The sequence below is a fragment of the Cottoperca gobio genome, chromosome 10, assembly GCF_900634415.1.
Source record: "Cottoperca gobio chromosome 10, fCotGob3.1, whole genome shotgun sequence".
Taxonomy (NCBI): Eukaryota; Metazoa; Chordata; class Actinopteri; order Perciformes; family Bovichtidae; genus Cottoperca; species Cottoperca gobio.
The window spans coordinates 21,712,476-21,736,515 of NC_041364.1; the positions used below are offsets into that span (position 1 = coordinate 21,712,476).

At 38.4% G+C, this 24,040-nt stretch overlaps 1 protein-coding gene across 3 annotated transcripts in view; it reads right to left on the reverse strand.

Annotated features, from left to right (window-relative positions):
• Nucleotides 1–14,805, reverse strand: part of LOC115014784 (plastin-3-like) — an 18,319-nt gene extending 3,514 nt beyond the window's left edge. The window contains exons 1-15 of one of the 3 annotated variants that reach the window (XM_029441841.1): nt 14,680–14,805; nt 9,873–9,941; nt 7,772–7,923; nt 6,947–7,076; nt 6,721–6,853; nt 6,419–6,500; nt 6,050–6,215; nt 5,693–5,832; nt 5,160–5,255; nt 3,656–3,842; nt 3,452–3,530; nt 3,230–3,347; nt 1,548–1,681; nt 834–957; nt 475–599 (exon numbers count right to left, since the gene is read on the reverse strand). In XM_029441841.1, the coding sequence (XP_029297701.1) occupies nt 475–599; nt 834–957; nt 1,548–1,681; nt 3,230–3,347; nt 3,452–3,530; nt 3,656–3,842; nt 5,160–5,255; nt 5,693–5,832; nt 6,050–6,215; nt 6,419–6,500; nt 6,721–6,853; nt 6,947–7,076; nt 7,772–7,923; nt 9,873–9,933 (1,727 nt within the window). In that variant the 5' untranslated portion in view covers nt 9,934–9,941; nt 14,680–14,805. Of the gene's footprint in view, nt 1–474; nt 600–833; nt 958–1,547; nt 1,682–3,229; nt 3,348–3,451; nt 3,531–3,655; nt 3,843–5,159; nt 5,256–5,692; nt 5,833–6,049; nt 6,216–6,418; nt 6,501–6,720; nt 6,854–6,946; nt 7,077–7,771; nt 7,924–9,872; nt 9,942–10,060; nt 10,345–14,679 lie in introns of those variants that run through there. The other 2 variants (XM_029441843.1, XM_029441842.1) reach the window with 2 other exon arrangements.
• Nucleotides 14,806–24,040: the final 9,235 nt, after the last annotated feature.

Below are 24,040 nucleotides of genomic sequence, written 5' to 3' on the forward strand. Positions count from 1 at the left end.
GAGTGTTCTTAGTGTGTTTTAAGACTGTCATTTAATTATTGAATCACACCTTTTTGACCAGCTAAAATATGTATTTATATTTATGGTCAAAATCCTGAGCACAGAGAATGTTTTTGTTTTTTGTCATGCAAAGAATATTTTCATTTGAGAAAACAAAAAAATCTTCTTTTGATCCATAAAATTATTTCCATGTTTGCTATTATCCATATACAGTAATTGTACAATAATACCCTCCATAATCTATCCAGCTACCATTCTCCTCGTGCTTCCCTGCTTCCGTAGTGTCTGTTAATCCGACTAACCATTAATCTAATTCAATTAGTCTTTGAATGATAATAATTTCTCTACAAAATACAATTCATGTACATTAAAACATTTCTGTGTGCTGTAGATGTCCCATTGTGGGCTCAGAATTTGATGCCACGCTAAAACCCAGCAAAGGAATAAAGTCAGATAAAAGCAGGTTGTGATTACTTGGCATTGTTTAGTTTGTCTTCGTCCGACAGACTTCCTGTTTGAACCAGCTCAAAGTTCACACTCTGCGGCTGAATGGCATCAATCAGCTCCAGAACGGGCATACTGGTACCGATGGATTTGTCCTGAACAAAGGGACACACACACGCATCACACATGTATACTCCACATACAGTACAGTAAAAACCAAGTCCAGGTCCAGACCTGACCTTCTTTACCAAGGGAAGATCACAATGCTTTTTCTTACAACAATGTGTGGTATCTGGTGGAACATTTGCGAAAGTAATTGAAAATGAAAAAGCCCAAACATGTCTCTGATGAGACACACCACAAGGGTTAAATATTAAGGGAACACTCACGTTAAAGCTTTTGATAGAGGAACTCTTGCCAGCCTCAGACAAAGTCTTGTTGACCCATGAAACTATCAAATCATCTCCAGCAACTTCTCCTGCTCCGAGGTCTTCAAGAACATTTAACGTGTACCTGCGTAGAGATTTTAAAACCACACGTAAGAATATCAACAATTAAATCAAATCATATTCCATATCCGCTACGGAGCTTGGGGTACAATCAGTTAAATAGTTTGAGACATTATTAAAATAACTACATTTCACTGTGAAATTGATCGCAATAACTTACTGTAATTACTTTTAATAAACGAAACCATGTGAGGTGACAGGTCGCTTCCCAACGCTAAGTTTTAATGTTGTCTGAAATAAAGGATAATATTTTACAAAATACTACATTTCCCATGAACCCCATTGTTTTCAATCACAAAGAGGGGTCCTTCTTCTCATCTTCCCCGGTGTATTTCTGAGTGTGTTTGATTTCTCTATGGCTTCACTAAAGGGAATAAACATGTCGGAAGTGAACTTTAGATGTGACACCGACACAAGCTGAGAAAGCTTAAAACTGTGTGCTGACAGAGCAGCGCCCTCTTCCTGGTTCAGACTGTATCACCACTCACACATCCAGAGTCTGAAGGTGGTGTTTTTGCTAGTTTATTGCACTTTTCTTAACATGTCAGAATTACCACGTCATAAAGTGAAGTTTCACTATTAAGATTAAATCACCTCCTCATCAGCTGCCACACCAGTGCCAGAGTTAGTGTGGCGTTTCCATCGTAGATGTCCTGACCGCCAATTCCCACCAGGGAGAAACCAGCTTTTTTTTTACCCAGCTCCACAGCATAGGCACAGTTTTCCCTCTGAGACACACACACACACACACACACACACACACACACACACTTACTATATTTGACCATATTGCCTTTCAGAATTTCTTTGTCACTATGGGGTTGATATCGGAGCTAGGTCTGATTTAAGTGCACCTGACTCCGGGAACAAAATACAGCACCTCCTCAAATCAATTTACTTACGTCTTTTAGAAATGTGATCTTAAACCTCCTAACCTTGTAAACTTGTTATTGTTAAACATACCTGTATTTAACGTTACATCTTAATGATCCTAATTTGTCCATCGAGTTGTTTTCCCTAATAGGAAAGTTTTAATGGCTTTTATTATTTGATAATGGGATTTCCTCTTGGTTGAATCAATGCTTGTCTAGTCATGGTTGTAACTATAGTAACTGTGTTTCCTGTTGTGTGATATAGAAACTTATCTACATTGTATGTTTACTTAGGATGTCACGAGAACCGATACTTTGGTACCCCGTCGATGCCTGACTCGGTTTTACACAGAACTGTAGGTACCGTCAGGAAAGCGTGTTTGGGATCATTATCGATGCGTCCAGGAGACGCACCCTATGTTTACCCTGATCACGCTGCATTGTGAACAACAGATCGGTGTTAAAATCATCAGGAAGAGAGCTAGTTAAGGATAGCTGTTAGCTGTTACCAAGCCCCCAGGAAGAGCACCAGGCCAAACTGTAGAATTACAACTTCCGTGTCAGTCACGTGATGCCATGGGGCCCAAAAACACATTATCCCACTGACTTACATTCGAGAAGAGATGTCTGTAAATACATAGGGAATCATTTTTTTATGAAGTAAATCAACATCCCATTATGAAAAGGCCTTATTTTGAAATGTGAAAATGCGCTAATAGCCTATCCAGAGTTATTTTTCTGCATCTATGTGACTGAGCCGAGATCAGTCGATACAGAGCGGCTGGGAGGCGGGGTTTAAGGAAAATGCAAATGCACATGCTCTATGGGCCCCATGGATGCGGAAGATCCGGCTAATTTTATACTCGAAAGTCGAGCCATTTTGGCTTCATGTGCCACTGAGCAACTTTCCAGGAATAGGAATCCAGTTCTATTATTACATCCATGGATCTTAGCTTTTAACAACAGGTGAACGGAGGTTAAATAGTTGTGTTCAAGCTCTATTCAGTAAAAATGAGTATTGAGTGAAGATAAATTATAACGTTAACATGATGTGTTCAATTGAAAAAATACAGTTGTTTGAAGGAGAATATAAGAACAATAACCAGTATGCAAACGGTGATAAAGCATGTTGAAGTAAATGGGATCTATTGTTTTGTTTTTGTTCTTAATCGTGGTTTCGAATCAGATTTCACTGGTATCGGTATCGACAACTACACTTCTGGTGTCATGACATCACTACTGTTAACATAGTTAACAATCTATATATACATATACAATACATGCAAGTAAATTATATACATAAAAACCTTTTGGGACGAATAATTTATATTTCAATTAATATAATTTTGCAATTTCCTCCTCATTACCTTCGGTAGCAGTTTGGAAAGTAGTATGCACATGTACCTTTTTTAAATGCCCTCCTCCTACTCCCTTGAATGGAGGGATGTTGACTCTGTCCCAGTCCACTTTCACCTTAATCTTTTCATAAAGCTGGAGAATCACCATGGCATCCATCAGATCTCTGCAATAACACACATTCATGTATTTAAAAAGGGTGCATCAGTGTGGCAATGAACAGTAAACATGATAACTATAGCAGGTCATTTCACACAGAGGGATACTGACCCATAGATATAGTGAACATGTGGATTCACGCCAAGAGAGTTCATCCAGTTTCTGAAAGTTCTCTCCTCTCTGGTCTCGCCTTGAAAAAACAACAAGAGAGAGGTGAGCTCACACACTCAGGACTACACAGGTGGTTAGCTACTTCCTACAAGTATGGACGTGATGAAAGTATAAGGGAGAGAGAAATGATTCGTCCATGCTTACTCTCCACAATCCATTCTTGGTTCTCTGGTTTGGTGAGAGCCGGGTGTTTGTTGAAGAGCGTGGCTACGAAGGCCATGTTGAGCTTCGAGTTTCCAGACACGACATCAGTGGCGGTGACAAACTGTCGGCAGCCGAGGCGGTCGGCCTGTTCGAGCATACAATCTGCTCTCTTCATGGAATCCTTCTCCTGGTGACACACACACACACACAAACACACATCTTCATTTGGTTGGGGGAAATGGGCTCTGTAATGTGGGATACAGAACATCCATTCTTTATTATTAGATCCATTCGTAGGTGTATTAGCAGACATCCTGAGAGCTCTGCCTCGTTACATGAGCGCTCAACAGGCAGCAGTCGCTGGAGAGGCAGCGCCCGTCGCACTGACACGTGCACTGCAGCACGAAAGACGGGACCTCGACACAACACCGTGGATGTTTGTGTGTGCAGCTTCAGTTTTGGTTTTAGAACCTTTACACCCCTAGTCATAATATATTTTACATACAGTACTGTGTGTGTGTTTATATATATATTATGCAGGTCTTGCAAACATATGTGTGATTACAGATCCAGATGTTCTGTAGCATTTATGTATGTTTTTCTATCTAAGAAATTACAGCTCTTTATTTCCATAAACAGTAGATGTCATGACTAGTATGATAATGACCATGGCTGAGGACACAAAGACAAGAGCAACACCTACAGAAAATCTAACTATAAATGAAACAATCCAAACAAAATGTGTGTGTTTGACCAGTGTTCAGTTTCAAGGACATACTAATGCATGTGTATGTGTATGTGTATGTTTCTGTGTATGTTTCTGTGTATGTGTATGTTTCTGTGTATGTGTATGTTTCTGTGTATGTTTCTGTGTATGTTTCTGTGTATGTTTCTGTGTATGTGTATGTTTCTGTGTATGTGTATGTTTCTGTGTATGTGTATGTTTCTGTGTATGTTTCTGTGTATGTTTCTGTGTATGTTTCTGTGTATGTGTATGTTTCTGTGTATGTGTATTTTCTGTGTATGTTTCTGTGTATGTGTATGTTTCTGTGTATGTGTATGTTTCTGTGTATGTGTATGTTTCTGTGTATGTGTATGTGTATGTTTCTGTGTATGTGTATGTTTCTGTTTCTGTGTATGTTTCTGTGTATGTGTATGTTTCTGTGTATGTGTATGTGTATGTGTATGTTTCTGTGTATGTGTATGTGTATGTTTCTGTGTATGTGTATGTGTATGTTTCTGTGTATGTGTATGTGTCTGTTTCTGTGTATGTGTATGTGTATGTGTATGTGTATGTTTAAATCTTTGATTCTCAGTGTGATTCTGTTGCTTCTTTAACGTATTGATCCATTGAGGCCCAAATTCATTCCTGACTAAAGTTGTAATGACTAACTCAAATATACTATATAAGAAAAGGTAAACAACATGCATACAGCATTAGACTTTACAGTTTTAAGATAAAAAGTTGGCAGATTACATAAAAACTAAAGGCTTATCAACTTACATAAACACCACTCATGTCGACATCAATCCTTGGAACGTCCTCTTTGGTGCCGTCTGGAGCAATCTGCTCAAGCAGGTGGAAGTACGCCTTGGAGTCCTCCACAGATACAGAAAGAGACACTCCGTGAGATATGATGAAATAACAAAGCACACTGACAGTTACCTCCTACCACAAATGTCAGATTTATTCTCATCTCTCATGGGTTTGCATTTCTTAGTCAAATGTAACTTTCACAATATGTTACTTTTTGCTAAATGAATGTCTAATAGACATTTTGAATATAAGCAGCTGGCAGCTCACTACCCTAAAATAAACTCAGGCTGAGTGTCCATATAGCATTTTGTTTCTGACTCGGCGTGATGACGTTAAACGTCCCTGACAACCTTTGTAGTCTCATTTAGCTACTTGTTAGCCACCGCCTTTTAAGACAAGTAATAATTGCAAAAATGCTGACTGGTTTCCGTGTTTTAGGACTCATTCCTGCACAACTCTATACAGTAAGAGGTTCAGGCATCACACTGACATTTCCTTACCTTAATATCTCCAGAAAAGTTCGATATGGACATGCCGACTTTCTTTAAATGGAAATTGGCCCAGCGCAGCAGCAGCTCTTCAGGACTGAGTTTCATCAACTCTTCCAAACTCTCCCCTTCCTGCAGCAGCGCGGCTATAGCTGTACACAGGAAGACAAGCATGACTCTGGTTTGTGGGGGGGAATGATCGTGAATATAAGAATATATTAACTGAAAGCAATTCATTCATAATTCATCGTTTTGTGTTGACAATCTGTGTTATATAGTGAAGTTTGTTTTAGTGGCTACATTACATTTAGTTTTATATGTGCAGACAAGTGTGTGTGTGTGTGTGTGTGTGTGTGTGTGTATACATACCTTCATTGCGGCTCAGCTCTATATCAGCGAACAGTCCGATCTTGATAATCTGCCAGAGGAGTCCAAGCACCAGGTGAGGTTTTCCCTCCTTCAGATCCTGAGCTCCGATGTTGACGACTTGGCAGCCGATGGCCGAGGCAGAATTCAGAGCCAAGTTCAGATTCTCCTGTTGGGGATAAAAAAGTGACGAATGATAAGAGGTCAGATTCATGCAATATAATGCATATATATATATTATAATGTGTATAATAGGTAATGTAGTTTTAGATATGAAGCTTTTAAAAGCTCCTATATAACTGTAACTTAAATTTGATATTGTTTTCTATGATTTATGCAATGAAGTTAAATACTAGTTAACAACTAACGAACCTGTGTGGTGAAAGCTGTGAGTTTCTTTTTATTGATGGTTCTCTCATCAATGGTGTCGGCAACAGAGAGGTTGATGAGTTTACTGCAGAAACACATGTGAGAAAAACACATGAGCACACTGAACTGACACAAGGCCTGCAAACAGAAGGAAGAGTGGATAAAGGTATCAGATAAAGAGCGGGGTTAAAGGTCAAATCAAGGAGAAAGGTAATAAAATGAAATAAAGTTGATCAGTACAGATAATTACAAAGTGAGTGATCGATATGCTTTAATGTTATTAGTAGGATGTTTGTCGGATTTACCAAAGTATGATGCCGTCTGCCACTGCTTTAAACAGAGCTTCAGTTTCGGGGTTGATGGGCAGGACGTGTTTACAGTCCGGATCGTCCGCCAAAGCAGAGTTGATGTAGTTGGCGAAGGCAAAGCGCTCCTGCTCTGAAATACAGCCAAGTGTGAGGTCCTGTCTGTGATGATATTGGACAGATATTGGACAGGGTGTTCTATAGGTTTTAGTGTTGCTTTACTAACCAGAGATTGAATGCTGAGTTCCTTCACTAGAGATCTCGCTGGTGCCCCCGATGGCTACGATGCCTTCTTTCTTGTTCAGAGCTTTCCTGAAACCCTGAGCCATGCGGTCGTCCTTCATCTCCAAGAAAATCTGAATGTGCACAAAAACACACGCAGAATCAATCGAATTGTGGACAAGATCGTGATTAATATAGTTAGTCAGTCACTCACTTTCAAAATCAACAGACAGCTCATTTGAACGCCGCATTAGGGCCATTGAAGGCAAGTAAATATTCAAGAGATTATAGTCTCAAATTAGCAAAGAAACACAATATTCTCTGAGACTAAAGTGGGAAATCTATGAGAAAAAACTCACAAATTTAATGAATATTCTCTGAGACAATAAAGTCTATAACGTATAAAGATCCATTTCCTGATGCACAAAAGCTATCGCCTCATCACAATCAGCATGTTGTTGTCTTCTGAATGGCCCAATTCTCAGCAAAGTCTGGATGCTTATGACAATAAGGTGATTCTTGGCTAACATCCCAAGTATTTCCTTATTGCTTAATGCAATTGCAAAGTATCATTTGATTACGTTATCCCCTGCAGGCATAATACACTGTGTGTGTGTGTGTGTGTGTGTGTGTGTGTGCGTGTGTGATATATATATATATATATTTATTTATTTTCCGCTAACCTATAATTACGCCCTAATACGCCATAATTAATTTGTCAGTCAGCCATCAAATTAGGACTTTAATTAGCAATATTTAGTTGAGTTAGCGAATTGTTAGTAAAGCTGTGAGTCAGTTTAGTTTCAGTTTGTTAGTTAGTGTTACCTACAGCAGAAAACTCTTTAATGTCGACGTGGCTGTCATTGTCTCTGTCCAGCTTCTTAAGGAGTTCTCTGATCTGGTAACCAGGCAGAGGACAGCCCACCTCACGGAACAGATCACCAAGTTCAGAGGCGCAGATGTACCCATTACCATCCACATCTAGAGGAGTAGGGGAGGCAAGAGGGACGGGGTAGGAGGGAGGGAAAAGGGTAATATTTAGTTGTAATATTTTAGGATTCAGTCAGTATCTTCAGTTTTACATTTTCTATTTTAAACACCAGGAGTCTGGTAGGACTGGATTTATTGTTTGCCCCTCTGCTTTTCAAATGTATATGTATTCACAATTGTTTACAGTAGAAAAGTATATTCTGAATTACAAATTGGGGGCATGGAGTTTGAAAGATATAAGCATTAACCAGGAGGATATAGCTCCTGAGTTGCATTATGGGAAGTGTAGGATTGAGAGTTTCGACCCATAAAAGGGACTAATGGTCAAGATATCTCAGCCTCTGTGGTCTTTCATTTAACCGTTACCCTGTCTCTCACAAGTCCCCCAACTTTACTTACTTACTTACTAAATCAGAATCAGAAATCCTTTATTAGTCCCACAACGGGGAAAATGTACTTTGTTACAGCAAAAGAACAAGAAAGTAAAGTGGCCAGTACACAATAATTAAATATAATTAAATAGAGTAAAAGTAGTATAAGTACAGAGTCGTTGATTAAAGTTGTAAGAGTGAATATTGCACAGTGGTAATTGCAGAAGTTATAAAAAGTGCACATTGCAGTGATAATCGCACACAGTGGTGGAATAGTGTGTTCTCGGTGTGGGGGTGTACCAGGGGAACGTGGTGATGGTACAGTCTGACCGCTGCAGGGAGAAAGGACCTACGGTATCTCTCTGTGAGGCACCGCGGGTGAAGCAGCCTGTCACTGAAGGAGCTGCACAGTGCGGACAAAGTGTCCTGGAGGGGGGGGGGGACATGTTGTCCAATAGAGAGGACAGCTTGGACAGCTTGTATTGCTGTAATATCCCTTAAATAATGCATTGATTAAAATGAAGCTCTGCAGCACCTTCAAGAAAATGTGAAAAGACTTCCAGCTTCTTCAGAAAGAAGCTCTTTTGTCATTACAAGAAAACTACACAGAAAAGAGTGAAATACTGTCCTGACAGATTTTGGGAGAGATCTTCAATAAATGAGACTCAGTGTCCTTAAAACAATTCGACCAACAGTTAATTAAGTGTCAACAGTGAAATACGTTTATTCGCTTTCTTACTGAGAGTTCGGTGAGAAGATTGATATCACTCTCACGCATGGTGGTTACATGGTTAGCCTAGCTTAGCATTAAGACTGAACCTGGGAGAAACAGCTAGGCTGGCTTTGTCTAAAGAAACTAAATCAGCTTATGGTGAAACACGAAGCTAACTTTTCAAAGTGCAATAACATACACAATCAAAGCAATAGCACAGCACAGCCCTGGTCGATCCAAACTCCATTCAGAAAACAAGCATTAAAAAAGTGTTTTGGTTGTCGTCTTGGAGACAGACCCGACAGGGCATGGATTCAGACTTTTCACAAATCGGCATCCTGATGTCGTAATTTTGGTATATCTATTAATCCGTTTATAGCAATCAAATCACAGAAAAATCTGTTTTTGAGTTCATACTGCTGTAGTAAACCAGATTAAAACACAAATGATCCCACGAGTAACGCAAGTGGAAAAATCATAAAAGTCACAAATAACAGAAGTGGAAAAATGTCTATTTGCAATTTTCTGGGAGATTAGGTGGATTTCTTTTTAACCTTTGGACAGAACCAAAGATAGATAACCCCTGCTTTCAGTCTTTATTCTGAGCCAAGTTAACAATAAGAGTCATTTCCAAAATGTCAAACTATTACTTTAAGCCATAAATTAAATGTGGGTGTATCAAAGGTTTTATTTCTTTCCATGAATCCCCAGATAAACATCTGTCTGTCAGAAGGTGCACACACAATGAATAAGGACATGTGTTTGTCAGCTGCTTTACCCCACTTCAAACAACACTGACTACTTCATCATTGTCTGATGGCTTTCTGCAATATCCCCACACACACATTTTTACTCACCCACTTTCTGGAAGCCCTCCTCGATCTCCTTGATCTCTTCAGCGCTGATATTTGCTGACATGCTGACGCCTATAAAACAACACAGCAGCTGTAGTTAGGTTCTGTAATACATGTGTGAACATGTGTGAACTCTCTGCACAGTAATCACATCATTGGAAATCATTTGATTCTAAAGGAACTACACGTACCAATTTAAACAATGATACTTTACCATCAAATGATACGCCGTACTTCAATTTAATTGAGGCAAACCAATAAAACAGTGGAGATGATTGTTAGCCTGATCGTGTGCTAAAATTATAGTTAGGAAGTAATATGTCAATATTTCTCATATGTCCTGAGTTGAAAGGTTTGTCTTTAGCTATGTGGATTAATCTCCAGTTAATTTCCATTAACCAAGACAAGGTAACATTTGTTGCATGAACCAGAGTGTGAGTCCTTTGTGGAAGCCATCTTGTGCTGGTGCTTGAAGAGGAAGCAGCCTCAGCTGCAGTCAGTATGTGTGTATGAGGAGGCGGGCTCTCTGAGGGGATTGGTTAAATGATGGGGGATGTATTGGCAGCTAATTAAGCTAGAAAGAAAAGTTGCAAGAAAAGTTTTCTGTTTTTCTGTATTAAAGAGGAAACCACACAATTCTAAAAGAAGCTCTCATTTACTTGAGGGCTCGCTCAATTTCATGTAAGCAAATGTCCTGAGAGCAGATTTCCTTATTCCTCTATTCACGGTTTCATGATTGGGTCAGCCTGGAGACTTCGGCCTACTCTCTAATAGCAAAGCTAAGTTAACTCAGCCAGAAAGACAGATAGTAGCTGGGTCTATTATACAAAGAGCCATTAAGCCTTACAGTTACATCAGCCTCGAGACCTTTATAACATCTAAGAGATTTAAATAGATGCCTTTGGTGTAATACGATTCTGTAATGGAGGGTGTAGAACAGGGGTGTCAAACATACGGCCCGCGGGCCGGAACCGACCCGCCAGAAGGTCCAATCAGGCCCGCGGGATGATTTTGCAAAGTGTAAAAATGACAGCGAAGACATTAACTTCAAATGTTCAATACAATTAACTGCTATTTCAAATGTGTCCACTGGGGGTCGCACACAACACTGCCAAGCAAGCAAACTGTTGATGCTGAGCTGCCAGTAAAAGAACTTCTGGAGCTGACGGGTTCTGTCAACATTACACCTCATTACCCAAAATGTCTGTCAAAAAAGGAGAAAAGTGGACACGGAGTGAAGAGTTTTCCAAGACAAATGGACCGTTTCCTATTTATTCACAGAAGCTGTGTGCTCGGTGTGTTCGCGGCAGGTTTCAGGGCTCAACAATTATAATAGTTGGCGTCACTATGAGACTCATCATGGCGAAACATACAACAGTTTGCAACGACAACTGAGAAGATGAATGAATTGTTAGCGGGTCTGAAGAAACAGCAGTCTGTTGTTACTCGTAGCCGAGATATCGTCGATGCAGCAGTGAAAGCTAGCTACCTTATTGCTAGCGAAATAGCATTAGCATCAAAGCCATACTGCAGTGTTTAACTCGCCGTTCACGGTCAAGGCTTCTGATCTGTCGACATCCAACTTGAAGTCATCAACTTGCAGTGTGATTCAGATTTGAAGGACACATTTTATCAGCATCTCTTGCCAGGGTACCCCACATTGACAGCCCTCGCTGCAAAGGTTTTGTGCATGTTCGGGACTATCTACCTTTGTGAACAACTTTTCTCTGTAATGAGCATCAATAAAACAAAGCTGCGCTCTCGGCTCACACTCAAACACTTAAAGGACATCCTGACATTGGCTGCTCCTCAGGATTTGAGGCCTGATATTGATGCACTTGTGACGCTAAAAGATGCCAAGTTTCAGGAGCAAACAGTGAGTAAGTAACTTAATGTCAAATGCTGCTTCAGACACTTTTGCACGTTATATATTTCTGTAAGAATATATTTCTGTGAAAATGAATACTTACTGTGGAAATATTTAAAGACATTGAACAGTGTGAAATATAATGTCAGTCAGCAGCTGCAGTACAAAGAGACACAACCTTTATGTATTTTCATGTATACATTTTATACATGTACAAGGCAGGGGGAGAACTTCACCTTCTTCCTTAATAGTTCCACTTTACTTTGTATTGTGTGGTGTGTCAGGATTACTACACAGATGTGGAAATTAATGTCATTTTTAAATTATTTATATATCTTGACAAGTTGTTTTGATCATAAAGTAAAATACTATATTGTTCCAGATACCTGTGACTAAATGTTTTGTGTCTGATACACTGTGATCTGTAAGTTGTAATGCAACTAAATGATAAACTGAGGCATAATATTGTTGAAATTGCACTTTTATGTTGTTCATAATGTTTTGTAAAAAGATAGTTCATTAAATGTGAACATTTTCAGAATGTACTTTTTTGCACTAAAACAAAGGGAAACATTTGGAGTTGTTGTTATTTATAGGTTATTATACTGTGATGTTACTGGTTCAAATTGGGCTGTATGTGGCCCCTGAACTAAAATGAGTTTGACACCCCTGCTGTAGAAGGTTTGTATTTTAGCTATTTATATTACAACCACTGTATATAGATATTAAATGTTATGATGCCCACCAGGTTGTGGTATTTACTGTAGGACTGTAGATCTGCATATTGACATGTACCATGGCTGAAGGGTGAAATGATTAGTTCACCCAAATCACAACAGATCATACTTTTCCAATTGCAAATGACACTCCCAATGATTTGTCCGTCTTGCTTACGTTTTGAGACCTCAGCCATTGATAGTGATTCCCAAGCTTTTTTATCAGAAGAACTGTGTACTGTGAAGAGTTTCTCACTAAAGGTAATTGGAGGTGTGCTGTATGAGAACATTATTTTGAGCTAGCTGACCCTTTAATAGCACCAAATAGGCTAATGAATTGAGGTATATGAATGTATCCATGTTAGCATGCAGATCCCTTCAGTAACAGATACATCCTATTACATCTCAAGCTAGGATGACGCTTTCTGAGTCAAAAAGCAAAGCTCGGCAGAAGCATGGCAGCTAAATTTACTACACACTACATCATATAATGTTATAGAACATGTTAGCCTAGATATACAGTCCCAGTAATAAGACATAGTGAGATTAGCCTGTATATGATTCAATCTGAGAGAGAGCTTTCTGCTGCAGAGAGCACAGCCCGCTTGCTGCCTGAGACGAGAAGACATGTCAACTTGATGAATTACATGCACAGACAATCAATACAAGCCGAGGAAGCCCAAGCCATTCTGACAAATCAAGCCTTATTAGTATCAGATATTAATGGCATCTAACTCAAAACATCATGTAGAAAAATACACCTGATCCTCTCATCACTGCTGAAAGAAACTACCAAAATACTATTTTTCCTATTAAGACATCAATTAAAAGATCTGATTTGATGGTGAATCCAAATCCAATGCTGCGACTTTGAAGAAACATTAACTATATATGCTTTTGACCATTTCCAAATAACCTCTTTCCACTTCAAAATTCACTCAAGTTCAATCAAGATTCGTCTCTGGGTGTGTTGAAAATCTCACGTCATGCTCATGTTACAGCATTGCCAAATAAACAAATAGGTAGATCATCACAAACACGCAAAACTAGTGGTTGCATAGTCCAGAAGTCACACGCACAGGTAAAGGCACAGGGCACTAATTACTCCAAAAACACTGTTTGTTTGATGATACATTGCTTTATGCCAGTTATATATTGCCAAAGTTATTTGAATAATAGCCGAAAATGCATTTTGCTTAATGCAAATTCCTGTATACACAATACAGACATTATCCTTCTCGTGACAAAAGATACTGACGACCTGAAAACAATTATGGTGACTGATTTACCCAATTGGAGACAATAGTGTGAGGCAGTTGGAGTGTATTTCCAGTACATAAGAAATGCATTCATCTCAAGTGATGTTTATAATCTTTAAAGACATGATTGTTTGGTGTTTTTGCACCTTTGTAACTTTTTTAGTGCGAAATAATTGGATAACAGAAAGAAATACAGTCTTACTGCCACCAGATGTCACTGCTTGAGGAAGAACAGGCATTGCTTTTAAGGTTGGTCCTTGCCATGTTTTCACTGGGTACATTTGTAAAATCCTGATAAATCCACACACACACACACACACACACACACACACACACAACAACAACAACAAGTCTATGTCTAGAGTGACGATGCAGTTCATCCAGACACAAGGCTGCTGCTGTCTGCCACTCACACTCCAGTATTATTCATTTCCAAAATGAATTGAGAAAAATGTAACCTTCAGACATTTGAAAACAACCCTAAAACGTGATATTCAAACTTAAGTGGTCATGTAGTATTTTATACTATACGCTGCAAGAAATTGCTGCTGGAAAAGCATTATTTTTGACATATTTCATACACAATAAATAAAGTATTCATAAAATATTAACACACATTCACAAAATGGTAATAGGAAAATAAATAAAACATGCACACATGCATTTGCACACGTGACTAACAATAAATAACATTCACTGGAAATATTGTGAGTGGAGAAAATTGTATTTCAAGTGTCCAAACTAGCTTTTGTAATGTGCTACTAACTCACACATACTACGTATTGTTAGCTGCTGTTCGCATCCTTTTTATTCACAACGTATCCTGAGTGAAATGTATTATTATTTTCTGAATTGAAGCACACATGCGGTGCCGCAGTGAGTTATAAATCAATGTTCTGCTCCTCAGTAAACACAAGACTTCCCTGCTGGGTCATGAGAAAACGCCCTAAAACGCTCCTTCCTCTTACCTGAAGTCCGCTGGTGCAATTCAGTACAATCACCCGGGAAAATGAATTCCTGTGTCGGCCTCTCACTGCTCCTCTGTCCCGTTTTCTTCAGCTGACACCGCCCGGTAAGGAAAACTGCTCCGCCCCTCCGCGCCACCCCTTCCCTACTAACTAACCTTCGTCCGCCTTCCTGCCATCAGCAGTCATGTCTGACCACTTAGCAAGAAAACATAAACTACTTGGATAGCATTGTTTCATAGGGGGGAACAATAGCTTGTGTGTCAATTGAACAAAACACGAACACTAAATAAATGGAAAATAAAAATAAGTAAACTGTTTTTTCAAATTGCTTAAATTGTTATGCTAATTCTAACCAAAAGCAACAAAAAACACTCACCACTAGCTTAATTAGCTAAATGGCTAGGTGTATAACAATTGTTTTGGTTAGAAAGGGCACTTTTGGAAGGTGGACATATTTTTCTTTACAGGTAAAGTTACAAATGAAATACAGTAGGCCTATTACAAGTACAATTGTATGATTGTTTAACTAGCACACGTGTCTCCAATTATATTAATGACAATCAATGTACTGATTAAACAAAGAACAGCTCCCACTTGCAGGCGGGCATGAATATTTAATTACTTCTTTATTTCTTACTTTAGAGTTTCGGAAAACAATCATTTTGTTTCTGTGGTTAATGTAAGAAAAAGAGGAGCAGTAAAGCCTAAACAAAAAAATGTTATAAGAAGTTTTATTATTTTGGAAATTTGTTTGTTTGTGTTCTACTGAGCCTAAAGGAACATGGGGGAGAAAAAAGAAAAAAGAAAGAAACTTTTGCTGACTAAATTGGCGTCGCTACAGCCGTTATGAAGCCGTCGATTGCTTTTCTTGGCGTAGTAGTGAAGCTGAAGGAATGTGGGGTGCGCTATCTAGCTAATTTATGTCTCATTTGTGGTCTGACAAACAGTAATTTCATAAAATTCAGTGTGCCATATTGTTATTTTCCAAGATACTATAGCTGTCATAAGGACCATAAATGTTAAAGTTTTGCGAGATAACTCAAACATTTCTTGGCAGAACGGAATAGTTTTGCAAGAGTATTGCTCTTTTTTATTTACCTATCTATTTCTGAATAAGCTGCTTAATGTAAGTTGTTGTTGTTTTTTGCAATAAACAAGTTTAGCACAGTAGAAATACAATGCTACACTAGTTAACAACTCTTTGAACAATGTTTCATTGAGTACAGTATTTCATTCACCCTCAGACCAGCCTCACCCATCATCCACGTTATGAACCTTATTGGTAAATACTATTTGACTCACAGGATGTTCAGCTCAGGTCTGTCACACACTGTGTAGTCATACATGCCACTGTAATGACTAGTTTCTCTATATGACCAGTTGAGTTGCCAAATAATAATATATTACCTGCACATTTTACACAAAATCCCTTCTTTACAGTAAGCAATTAAACGCATCATGTCAACCTAAGATTATAAAATGCATCACCATAAGGCAAGGTACAGTAGATAGTGTTCAAATAGTGATCAGCAGCAGATTATTCATTCTGCAAACATGCTTTATCAGTGAGTGTAACTCTGTGAACTGTCAGAGCTCCACTACTGCTACCAGTCTCTACACGCAGGAATTCCGCCTTTCTCCCTCCGCCTACTTTCCTCATACCTTTCCTTCCTATCCCTCACCCTTTTCTCTCCCCTCTACTCTCATATCTCTGTGTCTCTGGAGTGATGTGCTGATACTTGTCAGGACAAATTCCTACAAAAACCAGGAAGATCTTTCCAGAAGGCCTTGACTCTACTGTTTACAACACTTTTTTCTGGGAAACCCAGTGGTGGGTTATGATTGTATAGTGAATGTCCTGCACAAAAATGCTCATGGTCATTAGAAGACGTTTTAACTTGCTATAATATAACATTATTCATCTATAATGAAACAGGAAATTAAAAGGTGGGTGTAGTATTATCATATCATCACACAGTAAAGATCCTAATAGATAGAAAAATATTTACTTGAAGGATGAATTCACCTACATCCCTTAAAGGCTTTGTCATAATTGAAATAAGGTGATGCTAAAGTATACTGTAATGAATTAAGACATTCGGCCCCAAAATGGGTGAAGCATATATATATTTATAAAACGGACATGTCAAATCAAGCAATCTGACGGAGAGACTATTTTATTTTGAACATCATTATTTAATAATAAAAACTATTTAAATTGGAGTGTGTATTTTTCTTTCATATTGCCACACTTGGTAACCGTTTTATAAAAACAATAGCTCACTTCAGACCGTGATATATGGTCAATATATCACAGTTAAGGGGGTTGTCACGTCGGGCCGAACCACGCCCCTTAACTGTGATATAATGACCATATACCACGGCCTGTCGTGAGCTATTGCTTAAATATATAGTTATGTCTTACATAGCTTGCACTGCAATTTAGCTCTTGAAGGTGCAATGTCTAAGATATGCCAGAATTTCAGTTTAAAACATAAAAAAAATAAACAAACATTCTCAAAAGAATGTGAAGAGGTAACAGTGTTGACATTATGTCAAAGACGTCTATGTGTTGTGTAGCAGAGATATCTAATGAAATAAACAATCTGTTTAGCAACGGAGCTAGCTAGCTTGCTAAATGGCCGTTATCAAATACATTTTGGTTGTGTTTGACAAGTTGCTACCACGGCGTTGTTCAGCATTTGATCCTACTAAAAGATACTCTAGCGAGTCGGCTGTCCATTCTTTTCTAGTAGGCCAAGCACATTTTGTTTTAGGCAGGTTTTTGCTAGCCAACATTAGCATCTCAGTTAATGCACTTTACTAGCCAAGCTACCTAGCAAGCTAGCACTAGTGCTGACTTAGCGTTTGCTATGCTAATGGTATCTGGCCTCGCTCCTCTCCAGCTCCGCCTCTTGTCCAAATATGATAACTTGGCTCCAAAAAAAACAAGATGGCGACGGCCAAAATGTCAAACTTGAAGATTCAGAACTGTAGTCTACAAACCAATGAGTGACGTCATGGTGACGTGTATTTGTAAATTGCTTCAAGTACAATTTTAAAACACATAAGTAAATGGTATGTGATCAAATGTTGAATTAAAACAGAGACCACAGTTGATGTTTTGTGTTTCTGTGTGAATACGGCAACAGAAGGACCTTGGATTTTGTCTGCTGCTGCTTAACCAGGGCTGGAAGCTGACAACTGGCTCATGTGATAACACTGATAGTATTTCAACAAGCCAAATAAACTGTTAGCCAATTCACTATTGTTGGCTGCTCCTCTGCCCTCAGCATTGTGAGTGAAACAGACAGGGGAAGGAAGAAAATAGACAGATATAGTAAGACAGACTGAAAGACTGACCATAGACCAAACACACACATACAGAACAGGAGCTGATACTGTGTTACACACCATAAGTAACACAGTATCAGCTCCTGTTCTGTATGTGTGTGTTTTGTTTCCCCAGGTAAATATTAGTTACCTATTAAGCTACATTAGACATGCCATTAATCACTTCTTCTGGACCTTTTTCACAGCAGTCATGGAAGGAAATCAAAGGTGTAATTAATACCCATAATCGATAGATAGATAGATACTTTATTCATCCCGACGAAAATATAGGCATCTAGTAGCTTTAAAAGACATATAACATATAACATTACACATCTGCCCCCCCCCGCCATTAAAAAGTCAGTAAAAATTAAAATAAGTGATAAAGGCTGTACATTATAAATACAAAAGTAAAAATACAGGCTGTTATAAATAATTACAAAAGTCCACTGCAACATTGACCACTGTTTTTGTTTTATAGTTTCAAAGTTTGAATTGTTTGAATTGTTTGCTTCCCGCTGCCATCACAGAGGAGTTGTACAGTCTTATGGCCAGGGGGACAAAAGAGTTCTTGAGCCTGTCTGTGGAGCAGAACAGGGACAGCAGTCTGCCGCTGAACGTGCTCCTCTGCCGGGTGAATGTGCTGTGCAGAGGGTGGAGGGCGTTGTCCAGGATGTATAACAGTTTGTCAAGGGTCCTTCTCTCTGCTACTGTCACCAGGGAGTGCAGCTCTGCGCCCACTACAGAACCAGCCCTCCTCACGAGTCTGTCCAGTCCGCCCAGCGTCCCTCTTCTTGTTGCTTCCTCCTCAACACACCACAGCATAGAAGAGAGCGCTGGCCACCACAGACTGGTCGAACATCAACAGCAGTATTTTGCTGATTCTGAAGGACCCCAGCATTCTCAGGAAGTACAGACGACTCTGCCCTTTCTTATGAAGAGTGTCCATGTTTGCAGTCCAGTCCAGCTTGTCGTCCAGCTGCAGGCCCAGATATTTATAGGTCCTGACCACCTCCACGTCAATGATTCCAGGGTCCTGAAACGTAGACCTCTAAATGGAATGCAGCCATGATAAACGTTATTAATTACACCTGTGTTTGCTGTTGTGAAAAAGCTCAAGAGATTTTGGGCTGATTTTCCTCTGAATCTGCAATATGTTAAAACTTTGGCAAACCAAATTCCTTGCATTAACATGCTTAGAATGTTGTAGTTTAAAAAAATAAAAAATAAAGCTAATATTTAATTATCTTATTTTCTTTTTTTTAATTCTTTTTTTAACATAACTTGAGGAGACGAGGATTTAAACCATTACTTGATGTTTGCATTTATTTTTTATTAATCCACTAATCCACAGGTTGTTCATCTTTCAGATGGTAACATTTAATTAGACATACCAGTGGGCTATAGCTTTCTGTTGTATTAAATGTATATTGTAACTACATTTAAAGGATAAGGTTGACAATATTCTGTATTTCTTTGTTGTTATCAACAATGACACCAAAACCAACAACGCTGTTAGTCCATTTCTCCACTATTTAAGACTTCCCTACCTGTCAGACCCGGGCCCATTGGTTCCTACTGAACATGTTACAAATATACACTTTAATTTCCTAAAACAACTGGACTCTAAAAAGATACTCAAACCATAGTAAACTATCTATTTTCAGTCTCAGGTTAATCCACATTTGGTGCTCTAGTGAGTATTTACAGCAGCAGGACGGTGTATTGCCCATGTTGGGCATTGGTAGTGGTTACATTGCAACGTCCTGTGTTTGCTTCCAGTCTTGGGACCTTTGTTGCTAGTCATACCCCTCTTTCTCCCCGTTTCCACTCTGCCTCTACTCTAGCTAAAAAAATATATAGAAATGTTATGTTTACATATGCAAATGAGGCATTCTCTTATTGGATAAAGTTATGTTCAACATTTTTGTTTCATTTTGTTCACATATCACATATACTGTACGTATATCAAAGGTTTTTACAGAGGGGATTTTGGATATCTCTTTGTATCTCTCCATAAATCAGAAAATACTGTCAACAGACATTACAAAACAGACTCTGAATGATATGTGAACAAACCCCTCTGTACAAACCTCCAGAATATAGAGAGGAATGAAACTGGAAGGTTTGGTGTGTGTGTACTGAAGAGGAGATTTCTGGCTCAGTCAAGATATGTATTGTAAAATTGATACATTTTGCAAATAGTTAACAAACAGATATCACCTTGAAACTTGCTCTGTTGATTACTTATGGAAATTAAACATTATCTAATGCTCATCTTTTGTGAATTTAGGAAAAATCTACAGACGCAAATAGACACAGTTAGTCAAATAAACAACATATTTTGGACGTTTTCTTTCTAGTTTGAAAGAAGACAGGAAGCAAAATAGCCCAAACTCTCAAAATTGACCAGTATAGGAAGAAACATGTTTTTGCCTGCAATGTCTCACCAAAGGTTAATAACAGTGGGATATTATAAGTGGTTATTGAGACAAAAAGCTCTAGTTAGAGATGAAATAATGATGTGAGGCCAGACTGAAAGCCAATATGGAGAATTTTAACCTTTAGCTCTTTCCAGTGTGTGGGATTGGCAGCACTGGCTGCCAATTATATCTGTCAATCACCATGAAATATTGTCGTGGGCAGATTGTGCTTCTATATGAAGTTTGACTGGAGTTGTCAATCTCTTTATTTTCTTAACAGATATACAGTTACCCTGCGAGAATTATAATTTCATTAACGCCCCTTGTCTCTTCTTCACCACCATCTCTTTCTGCTCCTTCCTCCTGACACTATCACTTCCTTATCCTCTTCCCTCATCCTCCCTCTCTTCCTCTTCTCTCCAGATGTAACTTTTAAGAGAAGAAAAAAACTGGGCACTTTCTTACTGTAAAACCCGACGGTTAACCTCACATAAAGTAAGAAATGTTAAAAAGCAACATGTGGGAGAGGTATTAAAAGCATCAGAGGATGTCACATCACATCCTGTGTTTGTGGACAGGTTTGACCTCTGACCTCTGCTCCAGTACAGCACAGTCATGCTGCATAAAGGAGTGGGAGGAAGGAATGCTTTTGACCGGCCACTTCCACAGTGGCTTTTTTGCAAGCTTGCAGGACACAAACTATTTTGTGATGTGTTTGCCTTTCATCCAGAGCGAATCAAACTCCCCATTGTTGTTGTTGGTGGTAACTTTACACCTCTCCCATTGTGCCACCAGGCTGTCCATTCAGGGCATTTCTAATGCTTAGGGCGACACACTGCAGGCAAAAACATGTTTTTTCATGCACTGGTCAATTTTGAGAGTTTGGGCTTTGTCTTCTTTTACACTAATAATAATAATAATAATAATAATAATAATAATAATAATAATAATAATAATAATAATAATAAGCTTTACTTGTATAGCACCTTTCATACAAGAATTGCAGCCCAAAGTGCTTCACAGCAAAAACATAACAATTAGTACAAGATTAGACAGAATAAGAGCATTTACAGTACACATCACAGTGTTGATGTAAATGAGTGTGAAGTACTATTATAAAAATAGCCAAATTAAAATAGTATAAAATAGCAGATAAAATAGCAGAATTAAAATAATATAATTAATCTAGTTGAAAGAAAACATCCACAAACACTTTTAAGTGTTTAAATTACCACACTTTGTCTATTTGTGTCTATTCTCCTAAATTCACTAAAAGTTAGCATTACATAATGCCTCCTTTAAGTGTTTAAACAACATTTTAGAAAACTTGTGATACAAAAGATAATCGTCTTAAAGTAAGTAATCAACTGAGGAAGTTTCATGCTGATATATATGTTTTGTTTAACCTATTCACCTGTAGTGTGTTGCAGAATGTATGAATTTTACAATACTTCTTTAAAGGCAGTTTTCTCAAAATGAGTTTTTTCTCAGACTGAGCCAGAAGTCTCTTCTGCAGCAGCTCTTACACACACTAAACTTCCCAGTTTCATTCCTCTCTATATTCTGAGGGGTTTGTTCCCATATCATTCAGAGCCTGATTCATATCACATTTTATTCCTAAAAACATGGCAACAATTGTCATTTCTGATAAATAAAAAGAAATATCCAAAAATTCCCTCTGTAAAAACATTTGACTCCAATATGTTAACAAAATAAAACAAGATTTTTTAACCTGGCTTTATTCAATGTTCAGATTTCTGTTCTGGAGATGTATGTGCATTAGCATATATTTAATAAAATCATGCCTTATTTGTATATTTATCCTTACAATTTCAGAAAATGTGTAATAGAACAAATATTTGTCTTAATGTAATTTATCACCTGGGGAAGCTTCATTGTAAAATCTTGTTAATTTAATTTAGTTAAAATGTTTACCTTATCCACCTGTAGTGTCTCTCCTTAACTACACCTGCAGTACTGTACAGTATACACCTGTATAACCACACCATATACGAGAAACTTGGTAAGTGTATAATGATGCCAAGTATGATTAATATACATTTTTTCGTACGACCTTCACTCCGTTTGTGCAGTCTGACAATTCTCAAAATTGGTGTGTGATCATGTTTATAGATGTATGAGGGAAGGTGAACGTGGCTGTTTCCCACGGTATTGGGAAACTCCAAAGAGTACAGTCTCTCTTTGTGAGGTTGTGTGTTAAGTTTGAAAGGTGACACTGCGCGTGTGTGTATCAGTGAGTATCAAGGGCAATGTGTGTGTGTGTGTGTGTGTGTGGCTTTAGGTCCTCTGGAAAACAATTCCCCAGACCACACCCATCTGAAAGTGCCCACCCCACCCTCCCTCCCTTCACTTACTTTAGCCCACTTGTCCTTATACGGTCATACTGGCAGCTTGGCTGATGATTAGTCGAAGGAAAAAAACATTGCGATTGAGGCACACACCTGTGCAGGCTTGCACACACACCCCTGCTGTTTGACACCAATGTTATCTATATATGCTTTTATACAGAGTGTGATTGCTGCTAATAATGCCAATAAGTTAACACATTACTATGTTTCACTGTCTATGTCATTTATTTTCTTAATTTTATTCTACAGCAAGTAGTGAGTGATGTTGTAATTAAGTTATGTCACACACACACACACCCCCTGGCACCTGTCTTGTCTAGACATGTGGTCCATAAAATCCTCTGCATCTGCACACACACCACTGTCTGTTAATCTGTGTTTCTGAACCTGCTGGAGGTCTGTCTGTATGGATAAAATGGGAAATGTCCAAACTTGTATTCCAGATGTGACGCACACATGCAGAAGTTTGAGGAAGTAGCTTATCAGTGATTCCAGGAAGTTGGTCAGAGAAATTTGCCTCTCAAGCCGCATTTTTTATGGCAATGAATTCTGCAGAAAAATCCCCCACCTGGGTTATGAAAGTGAATTTCACATTCATGTTTTGTCCAGCTGAGAAAAATCATCTAGTGCATAAAAAGTGTGAAAGAAACTATGTTATGACACATATATAGGTGGACGAAGTACTTAAGTAAAAGTAGTATACACAGTGTAGAAATACAAGTGAAATTCCTGCATTCAAAATGTTACTGAAGTTAAAGTATTAGCATCCAAATATACTTATAGTATGAAAAGCACTCATTCTGCACAAGGGTCGGCTTCAGATTAATATTATATTATCACAGGAGCTTATTCTTTTTACTATATTTACTGCCGGGTAGCTTGTGAATCGAACCAAGGGATCAATAAAGTTAATTATTAACTTATTATAATACTTTATAGATCATTTGTTGGTAACACTTTGCATTATTAATCAGAATCTTCAAGGTAACTAAAGTTATCACGTACATGTAGTGGAGTAAAAAATACAATATCTGTCCTCTGAGATATTGTGAAGCAGAAGTAAAACATAGCAGGAAATTAAAATACTTGATTAAAGTACCTCAGAATTGTACTTAAGTACAGTCACTGAGTAAATGTACTTTGTTACTGTCCACCTCTGGTTATTGACAGCCCCTGGAAAAAGGAGGAATAGCGGCCTCCAGCTGACACCAAAGAAAGCGTAACAGGAGGTTTGGA